The sequence below is a fragment of the Eptesicus fuscus genome, chromosome 23, assembly GCF_027574615.1.
Source record: "Eptesicus fuscus isolate TK198812 chromosome 23, DD_ASM_mEF_20220401, whole genome shotgun sequence".
Classification (NCBI taxonomy): domain Eukaryota; kingdom Metazoa; phylum Chordata; class Mammalia; order Chiroptera; family Vespertilionidae; genus Eptesicus; species Eptesicus fuscus.
The window spans coordinates 17,682,184-17,694,529 of record NC_072495.1 but is presented as its reverse complement, the minus strand read 5'-3'; the positions used below and the strand labels follow the sequence as shown (position 1 = coordinate 17,694,529).

General features: G+C 44.8%; 1 protein-coding gene across 1 annotated transcript in view; it reads left to right on the top strand.

The window, feature by feature from the left end:
* PRDM10 (PR/SET domain 10) overlaps positions 1 to 12,346 on the top strand; it is a 75,635-nt gene that overhangs the window by 35,165 nt on the left and 28,124 nt on the right. Inside the window, exons 5-7 of the mRNA XM_054712754.1 lie at positions 6,878 to 7,103; positions 8,671 to 8,912; positions 10,722 to 10,925. Coding sequence (XP_054568729.1) covers positions 6,878 to 7,103; positions 8,671 to 8,912; positions 10,722 to 10,925 — 672 coding nt within the window. The remainder of the gene's footprint in view (positions 1 to 6,877; positions 7,104 to 8,670; positions 8,913 to 10,721; positions 10,926 to 12,346) is intronic.

Sequence of the window (12,346 nt, the reverse complement as noted above, 5' to 3'; positions counted from 1 at the left end):
CACTCTCCCTACTGAGGATCAAGCCCAAAACCCAGGCATGTGCCCTAACCAGAATTGAACTGTGACCTCCTGGGTTGTAGGCTCGATCCCCAGTGGGGGCCATGCATGAGGCAGCTGATTGATGATCCTCTCTCATCATTGATGTTTCTATCTCTTTCTCCCTCTCCCTTCCTCTCTGAAATCAATAAAAATATATTTAAAATATTTTTTTAAAAGGGAAAACAACTATAATAGATTGAAATACATTAAATATATTTAAAATCTATAAGCTCACACTGACATTAAACGCAATAACTCATTGGTCACTTTTTGAGGATGCTAGGGGACCACTACATTCATTATTCAGGAAACTGGTAAATGACCAGAAAGAATACGGCCTTTCTCCCTGAATGTACTCAGGTAAACAATTACTTGATGAGGGAAATATCTTTTTAGAAGCATTCCAACTAATAAATAAAGCGGGGATGCCTGGCTTAGAATATCACCATTTTTCATCTTTAATGAAATATGGACCTAGGCAGTGATCATTAACAATAGTCTGAAACCATCAGGAAAAAGCTGATGAGGCACTTTATAATGGATGGATCAACTTGACCCTCTGAACATTGTTAATATCATGAAAAAGAGAGAACCATTCATTATAGGCTTCCTGCTGTTGTGTACCTTCTACTTCATTTCATATGAAGTATTCCTCCCCCCAAATTGAACCTGAATCTGATTGAGTCTCTGGATTCCACTACCAGATTATAGGAAGCATGGTAGACAAAATAGAACAAGTTCAGAGACACACAAGGATGTAGTCAGAAAGTCCATACTGTGGCAAACTGTCAGACAAAAGGCCTACTTTCTTCCACATATAAATTACAAAGGAAAAAAAGAGAAATGGGAATTTACAGATTAAAGGAGACTTTGGACAAACCAGTTATAAAAAAACAACAACATGAGACCACTGGGGAAATCCCAACACTAAGTAGCTATTTGATGATATTAAGGAATGATTAACTTTTTAGATATGATAATATATAAGATTAAAAGTTATTTTTCTGTAGAGATATCTACAGATCTATTTACAGATGAAAATGTACAATGCCTGAGGTTTGCTTCCAAATAATCTAGTGAGGGAGAAAGTGTGTGGGAGAGTAGTTGAAATAAGGTTAGCCGTGAGTTGATACTTGTCGAAGCTGAGTGATGGGTGTGTGAGGTGTATTATACTATTCTCTCTATTTGACATATGTTTAAAATTTGTCACTATAAGTGGGAAAGTTATTTTGATAAGACTCCCTAAATAGCTTTTCAGAGGTGAAAAAAATTTACATTCCTACCAACACTATATGAGAATGCCCATTACCACACACCCTTGCGTTCTTTTAATATTTTGCCAATCTGATATGCAAAATGGTATTCTGTTATTTTACTATTAAGGCATATTTTAATTAGAAATTGTGTTACCATTTGCACCTCAAAGGACCCTTCATCTTCTTCAATCTCCAGAAACAATCTGTTTTATGTTCTGTACAAAAGGAGAGTTGGGCTCAGATAGCTCTGTGAACAATTTCATCACAAGGAAGTGTAACCGTTGGCTTAGCATCTTTCCTTTTTACAGTTTCCTTTCAACCCTCACGGTTTTTATTCCTGGCTATAACACCTCATTGATTGTCAGCTTTTCGGTGACCTGGATAAATTCCAGATAGAGAGTTGGATGAGCATTTAACACAGATGATAAATGCTTTTTTTCCCCCCTTAGCAAAAAGGTTCCTATTTTCAGTGGTGGCAAAACCCATTTGAAGCCTTTTTCTTTCTTCCTTTTTTTAAAATATTTTTTTATTGATTTCAGAGAGGAAGGGAGAGAGATAGAGTGTTAGAAACATCCATGATGAGAATCATTGATCGGCTGCCTCCTGCATGCCCCCTACTGGGGGGGGATCGAGCCCGCAACCCGGGTATGTGCCCTTGGCTGGAATCGAACCTGGGACCCTTCAGTCTGCAGGCTGACGCTCTATCCACTGAGCCAAACCGGCTAGGGCTGAAGCCTTTTTCATGTGTCTTCCCTCCTCCCTAAGCAAGGCATCAGTAGTCTCCAGACCTGGGAGCACAGTCTCTTCTTTGTTTCTGAAAATGAACATGTGCGACTCCCCACACACTGAGAAGGAAATATGCTGCCTGATCATCGGTCTCAGTAGGGACCGGAAGCATTCTGTTGTGTTTGCTGCTGTCCAGTGTGGCTTCATATTTCACTTCTCCCATAAATTGTCTCCTGAAATGCAAATGCATTACATAGTTTCAGAAGTAATTACAGAGAGAGGCATTAAGTGGGACGGAGAAAGTGTACCATTAAGTTTAACAAATTCTTTTCCCTCCTACCTCCCGTGTTTTATTGTGGGTGACAAAATGCACAGTATTAAAATACTTTAGTATTCTTTTTCTGTGAGTATCATTGCCACTCGACCTTGCTGCCTGGCTTTTGTCTCCGGAGCAGGGGTGGTTGCCTTGTGGCTCTGGGATTCAAGGTGTATGTGAGGCTCACCTCCTCGGTCGCTCCGTAGGGGCCATTGTGATGTAGTGGAAAAAGCAGAGTCAGAATTTGAGTTTTATCTCTGCCACTTAGGAACGATGTGGTAATGGTACCTGGCCTCAAAGGAATTTAAAAATATGCCTAGCTCTCAGTAAGTGCCAGTTGAATTTGAATTATTTAAAAAAAAATGTTGTTTTTTAAATTGATTTCAGAGAGAGGAAGGGAGAGGAGAGAGAGAGAGAGAAACATCAATGATGAGAATCATTGATCAGCTGCCTCCTGCACGTCCCCTGCTGGGGATTGAGCCCGCAACCAGGCATGTGCAGAATCGAACAGTGACCACCTGGTTCATAGGTCAATACTCAACCACTGGCCAGGCTGAATTTGAATCATTAATTGAACAAATTTATAATGCATGCCCACTGTGTGTTGAGGTCTATGCTCTCTGGAAATAGACAGTCTGTACCTAGCAGTGATTGTCATGGACCCTTTTCATCCCTTTTCAACAGTAGTTTGCACGATTCTGCTGTGCGTTCAACCTCTGCTTTAGCAGCAGTCTTTCCAGATAATGCTGAAGTGCCGAGCCTTTTCTTTGCCACAGTCTTTCAGGGGAGCTCAGCGCGGGGGAGGAGAAGGTTGCTGGTACTATTTTAATGTCGGCTTTCTCAGCAGTGGCGAGAAGCCAGCGGTAACCTTGCCCAACCACAGTCTTTCTAGCAGCATCTGCGGGGGAAATACATCTCCGCTCCACTGGAACGCCTCTGAATTGCTGATTTCATTCTTTGAGGTTGGCTCTGCAAAGATATAAAGAATTTATGAGGAGCAGAGGTGGATATATGCTTTGGTTTGTTCAGCGTGTGATAACATTCATCACTAACACAGGCATAAAATTTAAGTGCTTAGAATAAAGGGCGACATTGAAACTGCGCTCTGAGATAACAAGTGGGAACGCAGCAGCTTTGCCGCAGGACCAGAGGAGGCTGCGAGGGGAGGTGGCAAACGCAGTCCTGTTGCCAGACAGGAGTCCCTGCTCTTTGCCTTGTGCAGGCTTCACTCGGCGGGTATTTCATTCTGCTTTTACGGAAGCCGAAGCTGAAGCAGCTCCCAGAATGCTGTCCTCCCACGTAAAGCTTCTAGAAGGCCCTGAGCTGCAGAGGTGGGATGCCATGTAGGAGTCCGGGCTCCTGGGTTACATGCATGCATGTTAAAACAGGCATGCACTGTTTGAGGTAACTGTTTTTATCTGCTTTCTGGAGCCTGAGCATTTTATTTTATTTTTTACTTTTTTTTTTTTTATATATATTTTATTGATTTTTTACAGAGAGGAAGGGAGAGGGCTAGAGAGCCAGAAACATCGACCAGCTGCCTCCTGCACACTCCCTACCGGGGATGTGCCCGCAACCAAGGTACATGCCCTTGACCGGAATCGAACCTGGGACCTTTCAGTCCGCAGGCCGATGCTCTATCCACTGAGCCAAACCGGTTTCGGCTATTTTTTACTTTTTAAAATATTTTTATTGATTTCAAGAGAGGAAGGGAGAACGAGAGAGAAATCTAAACATCAGTGATGAGACAGGCGTATCAATCAGCTGCCTGCTGCACACTCCCTACTGGGGATCAAGCCTGCAACCCGGGCATGTGCTCTCACTGGGAATCGAATCTGGGACCTTTTGGTCCATGGGATGATGCTCAATCCACTGAGCTACACCGGCCAGGCGAGCCTGAGTATTTTAAATGTTGGGCAATGATCTTTTTTTAAAAAAAAATATAATTTTTTCTTTATTGATTAAGGTATTACATATGTGTCCTTATTCCCCCATTGCCCCCCCCTCCTCCACTCGTGCCCTCACCGCGCCCCCCTAGTGTCTGTGTCCATTGGTTATGCTTATATGCATGCATACAAGACCTTTGGTTGATCTCTCCCCCTCCCCTCACCCTCCCCTGCCTTTCCTGTGAGGTTTGACTGCCATAGCGTCAGGCTCTGTAAACACTCTCAGTACTTCCTCGTTACAGAGTTTAGGAAGCTCTTGGACTTGGTGCACAACTAACTAACCACGGTGTTCCTGTGACCAGCAGCCCAGTTCCTTTAGGTGCCTACAGGGACGGGTGTCATTTCCCAAGGGGCCAATATATTTTCACAAAGTAATCTTCATTCAATATACCATGTTCAGCAGTCTCTAGCCTCATATACACTATTGTTTGATTTAGTCCTCACAACCTATTGGTATAGGTTTATTGCTATGTCCGTTTTACAGATAAGGAAGCTGAGGTTCAGAGTAGTTTGTTAACTTGCCAAGTAGGGGGCAGGATTTTAATCCACATCTGTCTGACGCCAGAGCCCATGCTCTGCTTCCCTGAGAGGAAGTTGGAGAGTCGGAGTGGACTCACAGGAAAATGCATAGCATTGAAAAGTAGGTGGTGTTTGGCAAAGGCTACAAAGCTATGAGGGATCGCCAATGTGTGAGATGTCAAAATCAAGCTTCTAAAAGATCTTGGCAGACTGGAAGAACAGAACAAGTAATAAAAGGAAATTGACTGGAGAGAAATGCAGAATCCTCTCATTTGAGTGAAAATCAGCTGTTTAAGTTCTGAGGAGGAGAGAGTGGATTAATAGCTCTCTGAGAGGGAAGAGGGGCCTGGGGATTTAATGATCTGCACATGGGAAATGGGTCAGCAGTGGAACAGAGGCGGTCAGAAATGCTAATGCTACATTCATACAGATATGGAATCCACTGAGGAGCCAATGAAGACAGAACGATGAAGAGGGGGCTGGAAGTTTGGCCATGTGAATGAGTTAGAGGTTTTGGTCTTGACATAGTTGAAGAACTGTCTTCAGGTGTCTGGAGAGGGAAGATGACCAATGCACGGGAGATACGGACAGGGACATCACCACTCCACAGAGACCATCATTGAACTCTCCAGCAGGGTCCGGCTGCCCTGGGAGGTGCTGACTGAGGAGCAGAGGCTGGCTGATGTGGATGGGATTCTGTGCCTCCAGGTGCCCCAGGAGGTCAGAACAGAGAAGTCAGGGAGGGCTAGAGTGTCAGGATGGTCATGGAGAAACTGGAACGTGATGTCTGCTTTAGAAGATTGGTGCGGGAAGAGCATTCTGGGTGAGGAAAACACCAGTGGGGAGATAAAGAGAAAGGGATTAGACATTAAAAAAGAACTTCCTGTATTTATTTTTTATTTTTTTGTTAACCCTCACCCGAGGATATTTTCCCATCAATTTTTTTCTAAGAGAATGGAAGGGACGGGGAGAAACACACAGAGAGAAACATTGATGTGAGAGACACCTCGATTGGTTGCCTTCCACAGAATCCTGGACCTGGGTTGGGGATTGAGCCTGCAATTGAGGTACGTGCCCTTGACCGGAATGGAACCCGGGACCCACTGTCTGAGGACCCATGCTCTATCCACTGAGCCAAACCATCAAGGGCCTTGCTGTATTTATTAAATTGTAAGGGGACATGGCTTGGGTCTAGCTTAGGGTTAATTGAGACTAACTGGGCAGGAGAAATAAGATTGGGTAAAAGGAATCTGGGTGGTCTGTAACCCATGGCACTCATTTAGGAGGAGAAAACTCTCCAAGGGGCCTTTCATTTTCTGCCAGCGGATTTGGTAAGGTGGCATTAACCCAATACATGACCCAAACCTCCTCTTATTTGCAAAAGACTGGCTTCACCTCGCTGAAACAAATAGACACCACTTTCGTTCTTAAGACCTCAGCCTCTCTGAGGGGTAGGAGGAGAGCTGCTCACCATGGAATTTCACCAACTGCAGGTTGCACCGCGTGCTTAGTTTGAGAAGTGAGTGGTAGAAGGTAGATAAAATCATTACCTACAGTGCTGTGGCCGCCCTGAAAAGGCAGGAGGGACCCCCACCCAAAACTGAGTTCAGAGGTCGAGACTGATGGTACCACACGCACATCCCAAGGCTATGAAAGGTCTATTGCTCACATCCTTGCAGTCCCAGGGGAGACAGGGCAGGCCTCTCCAGCAAGTTTGAAATGGCTGGAGGGAGTAAGGAGAGGAGACTGGCTCAGGGTTTTGTCGAGATGGAGGGGTGGGGTCAGCATGAGGGTTCGAGAGCACATGGTCAGGTGCTGATGGGGTTTGAAACTCCTGCCAGTATCAAAGGAGGAAGCACCTGGGACGTCTCATCAGCTTGCCCGGATGTGGGGCAGAAACAGCAAAAATGAGGGCAGACTCTGTTTACAGCCAATGGATGGAAATCACTTTTCCAGGGCCTTGGAGGGGGCTAGTGTGAAGAATACCTGCTACCACTTCCTGAATGTCGCGTGTGCCCGTGTCTACAGTAACTGTAAGGGGACCTGTGCTAACTTTGTCATGTGACTTTGTCCAGGCCTCATTGCCGGTGCATAACCAGGTGTTACCTTCCATCGAGAGTGTGGACGGCTCGGACCCTCTGGCCACTCTGCAGAACCCTATGAGTAGACTGGAGGCCAAAGAGGAAGAGGATGAGGATGAGGATGAGGACTCAGAGGAAGAGGAGGAGGAAGATGGTGAAGACACAGACCTGGATGACTGGGAACCGGATCCCCCTCGGCCCTTTGACCCGCACGACTTATGTGAGTACCAGCGAGTTCTCACGAGTGAGGCTTCCTGTGTGGACCATGCTCCCTGCTCCAGGGCATTGAGCCTCAACTTGGACATGTGCCCTGACCGAGAATTGGACCCTGACCTCCTGGTTCATAGGTTGACACTCAACCACTGAGCCACGCTGGCCGGGCTCCCCAAATTTCTCCTGGATCTTCCATGTGATGATGGTAAAGCCCTTTTGCATGGGGCCAGAGTTCACCTTCATGGCCAACAGAGATCTACCTCGTATGTTTTTCCTTGAATGCATGTATTTTCAAGGCCACTCCTTAGTCAAAATACACATAAAGTCACTTTCTCTTATAGACATTCATACAAAGTAACTCTTCACTATTGGAGAATTGTTGAAATTGGAATTTCTATTTCCTAAGCCAGATCATCACACAGCCAGAGCTGGTAAAATATGATTGGTTAATTAAATTAGCTAAGGGTCGTGAGTATGATCTCTGTGTGGTCCAGTGGCTATATATACATCATTCTGACGGTTAGCTGACAGATGGGTGCTGCGGGGGAAGAGGCAGGGAGTGTGGATGCTTAGTGCAAACTGATCACTCGGAGAATGAGCCAGCGCGTCCTCTCCGGGTGGGTCCGATTGTGCCATCCAGGTAAATGAAGGCTGGGATGTTCAGTCCATTCATTTTAGCATTATCTTCACAGAGTGCATGGAACTCTCAAACTGCACCGTATGCTCTCTGTTTTCGTTCCCAGACAATGAGATTTCTATAATTTCTTTTGAAAAAATTGATTAAATAGTATTGTCAGGTTTTCTTTTTAACAGCTTCATTGAGACATAATTTATACACTGTAAAATTCACCTTTTTCATCTCATCAGATTTTATAACTTTTAGCCTAATAAGCTCTTCTTTTTTTTTTCTTTTCAGACATATTATAATTGATTTGTAAATTTAGTGGCTACTATTTGAATTAATACCAGTAGAGAAATAAGTCACAGCCACAGCCTGCATATTATTTTTGGCAGGCGTAGCTGATTCTGCCTGATTTTAGAGGGAAAGTTCAGGATTTTATTGGTCTATGAAAGCTAATATATTACAATTGAATGGGTATTGTAATTATAGGAGTTAATTGAATTTTGGTCTGAAAACTTAGGGATTTTTCAGCTTAGAACTTTTTAATTGATTTTTTTTTAGAGGGAGGAAGGGAGAGAGAGAGAAAGGGAAAGAGAGAAAGAGAAACATCGATCTGTTGTTCCACTTCTTTATGCATCTACTAGAGGCCCGATGCACGAAATTCATGCAAGAGTAGGCCTTCACAGCCCTGGCTTTGTCCGGAAGGTTGTCTGGAAGGTCATCCGGATGGTCGTTCCACTGTTCTACCATTTGGTCGGTTTGCATATTACGCTTTTGTTATTATAGATTGGTTGATTTCTGTATGTGCCCTGACCAGGGATCGAATGTGCAGCTTTGGTGTATCAGGAGGATGCTCTAACTGTGCTACCTGGCCAGGGTTCAGCTTAGGACTTTTTACCTGAGATCAAGTCATGTTGAAAGATCTGACTTGTGGGTTTTCTTTTTGTTGCAGGGTGTGAGGAGTGTAACAATGCACACTCTTCAGTGTGCCCGAAGCACGGCCCCTTGCACCCCATCCCCAACCGCCCCGTGCTCACCAGAGCCAGAGCCAGCCTCCCCCTGGTCCTCTACATTGACCGGTTCCTTGGAGGTGTGTTCTCCAAAAGGCGCATCCCTAAGCGCACCCAGTTTGGCCCCGTGGAGGGACCCCTTGTCAGGGAGTCCGAGCTGAAAGACTGTTACATTCACCTAAAGGTAAGTTATGCTTTATTCGTAGTTCACTCTTGTTCTTGTTTTTAAAGGGCACACATTTTCCTACTGAGTCTCCTAACCCAGTTTCATTGCAGTCGATTGCTAAGGCATGACATGAACAGCTCTGAAAGGTGTCGGTGTTAGGGGCTGTATCAGTTGGCTAGAGCTGCATAACAAAACACCAGTTTAACCCTTTGCACTCGCTTGCTTTTTTCTCAATTCCTTTATTCTAATGCTAACCGTGTCGAGTCACACTCGACATCCGAGTGCAAAAGGTTAAATGATGGAAATGCATTTTCTCACAGTTCTGGAGGCTAGAAGGCCAAGATCAAGGTTGAGGTTGGGGCAGGGGCGGTGCTTACCTCTGAGGCTCCTCTCTGATGTGTAGAGGCCGCCTGCTTGCTGCCTCTCTGGTCATCTCTCCCTGGAAGGCTGCCCTGGTGTCTCTCTGTGTGTCCCGAGCTCTTCTTGTAAGGACACCCGTCAGGCTGGAGTAGGACCCACTCTAATGACCCCACTTAAACTTAACCGCCTCTTTAAAAGTCCTACAGACAAATACAGTCACACTCTGAGCTCTTGGGGGTTAGGTCTTCAACATGAACTTTCTTGTTTGTTTATTTTTGGCGGGGGGAGGGGCACATAATTCAGCCCATAACAGGTGCTCTAACACCTCCCCTGCAAAATGATTAGAATACAGAGGATTGTGAAAACCGGGGGTGGGGAACATCCAGCCCCCGGGCCCTATAAGGCCCGCAAAATCCTTTGGTCTGGCCCTGCCAAGGCAGTAGGGGTGAGTTAATTAAATGTTTGATCAAATATAGCAGGCTAATTTTTAAGGTGATAATATTGTGTGGCCTGAGAATGATGTTACAAATATCCAAATGGCCTTTGGCAGAAAAAAGGTATCTAAGTACCAATAATGTTTTCAAGAAAATCACTTTGCAGTGTTTGAAACTGATGTTGAATCTTTTGCTAAAGAATAGCACATTGTAGCCGAAACCGGTTTGGCTCAGTGGATAGAGCGTCGGCCTGCGGACTGAAAGGTCCCAGGTTCGATTCCGGTCAAGGGCATGTACCTTGGTTGCGGGCACATCCCCAGTGGAGGGTGTGCAGAAGGCAGCTGATCGATGTTTCTCTCTCATCGATGTTTCTAACTCTCTATCCCTCTCCCTTCCTCTCTAGCACATTGTAAGTTAAAGTATATTTACGTGGATCTCTCTCTCTCTTTTTTTTTTTTTTACATTTGATGCTTTTGCTTCTGTTTAACCCCTTGGTGACTGTCTCTTTGAGAGCCACTCTGGAGAGTCAAGAAAGGGAAGTGGGAAGGAACAATATTTGGGATGTGTGTTTTGAGAAATTAGGTATTGTCACGGGGAGGTGCTCTTTGGTAAATGCTCTAGATCTCTTAGAAAGAATATTCCTTTGTAAAGAGAAATACAGGCTGCACATTATAAATGAATGCAGTTGAATCCCAAATGAAAGCAAGTTGTGATGAAATGGGGAGTATTTTGCTTACAGTTTCTGGCTTATTTGTAGCATTTTTTGATGTGTTAGTTAATGATAAGACATCATCTGAAGCTATACAACCAGGTGGTTAACTTTGAGGTTTTGCCAGGTAATTCTCCTATAGGTGGGTCTTTGGAAGTACCCTTTCCCTTTTATATTTGGCAAGACACAGTTCCAGGATCTGTACAGAGGGGAGAATCGGGACATATGGCTTAATCTTTCATCTACTATGACGCGAAGGCAGAGCATATTGAAGAGTTTATTTTTGTTGTTTGGTGTGGCTTTTCACTTTCTCTTCGGTTGCAGGTTTCCCTTGACAAAGGGGACAGGAAAGACAGGGACTTGCACGAAGACCTCTGGTTTGAGTTGTCTGATGAGACCCTTTGTAACTGGATGATGTTTGTGCGCCCAGCCCAGAACCACCTGGAGCAGAACCTGGTGGCTTACCAGTATGGCCATCACGTGTATTACACAACAATAAAGAACGTGGAACCCAAGCAGGAACTGAAGGTATGGAGCGGGGTCAGTGGGGACTCTGCTAGGAATTGTGATTAATGCTTTCCCTACTTTTTTTTCCCCCCCTGAATTTATAACAGCAAAACCACAATCACCTAAAAATCTAACCATAGGGTCATGGCTAAGTACATTTTAGAATACAGACATTGTGTAATAGTAGCCACAGTTAAAAATGAAGTCTCTCAAATTTAACATTTTCATATTGCTAAAATAATGTTCCATAACAATGATATATGATTCATTCATTTAGGGATTAACACATGGAACCCCTACTGGTTTCAGACGCGAGGAAAAGATGGACGGTTCCCTGTGTTAGGAAACTTGTATTCTAGATGTGGGTAGGGGTGTAGGGTGTGAAGGGTATAAATAAGCAAACAATATCAAATAGTGGTGAGCATTAGGAAGGAAACAAATGGTGCAAAAAAAGCAAATGACAGCGACGGGATCAGTTTAGGTCGCTGGAGAGGGAGGGCCTTGCTGAAGAGATAATTAGGCCGAGAACTAGCTAACGAGAAGGGGCCAGCCGTGGAGCAGGGTTAGTGGACGGTGAAGAAAAGAACCCAGCATTCCCGGTGGTGAAACAGCAAGGGCAAATGAAGGTTGGGGTGGAAAAGACCTGGCATGTTTGAGGAACTGACCACGGGCCTCTTGGTTGAAGAAACAGTGAAGCAGAGTGATGAGAGCTGGGATGCTTAGCAAGTAGGACCAGCTTATGTGCCCTTAAGAGACTGTCAGGCATGTCAGGTTTGTCACGAAACAAGAAGCTGTTGCTGGCTTTTAAGCATGGGAATGGCGGAACCTGACGGTGTTTTAAGAAAACCACTCTAGCTTCTGGGTGGAGGATGGGCTGGAGGGAGCGAGAGTGGAAAAGAGGAGGCTCATTGGCATGTATCTAGTGGCAGAGACAGAGATGAAGAACATTCGAGCAATCAACAGTTTTTGCTAAAGGGTTACAGAAGAAATCTGAGAAGTCCAAGATACCTTTTGGGTTTCAAGTCTGAGCAATTGGGTGGAAGGTGGGGTATTTATTGAAATGGGGAAGGTAAGCAGTGGTTAGTAGGGGAGTCGTGGAGCATCTTGAATTCAGTTCTGGGCATGTTAAGTTGGGCTGTTTGTGAAACATCCGTAATATCAACTAGGCAATAGAATGTACTTGGAGGGAACAGGAAGGGTCTAGGATGGAGATACTGATTTGGGAGTTATTAGTATAGAATTGGTTGGAAATGGATGTGATCACCTTTGCAAAAATGAAGAAGGCCCTGAACTTGGACTAAGCTTTGAGAAACACCAAATATTTAAGAAGTCAGGGAGAGGAAGAAGAGCCAGACATGGAGCAGATACGGGGAGGGGGGAAGAGACCAGGAAGGCGTGGCAGCATCTGGAGGCCCTGGGTGAGAGCCGCTTGGTGACTGGTG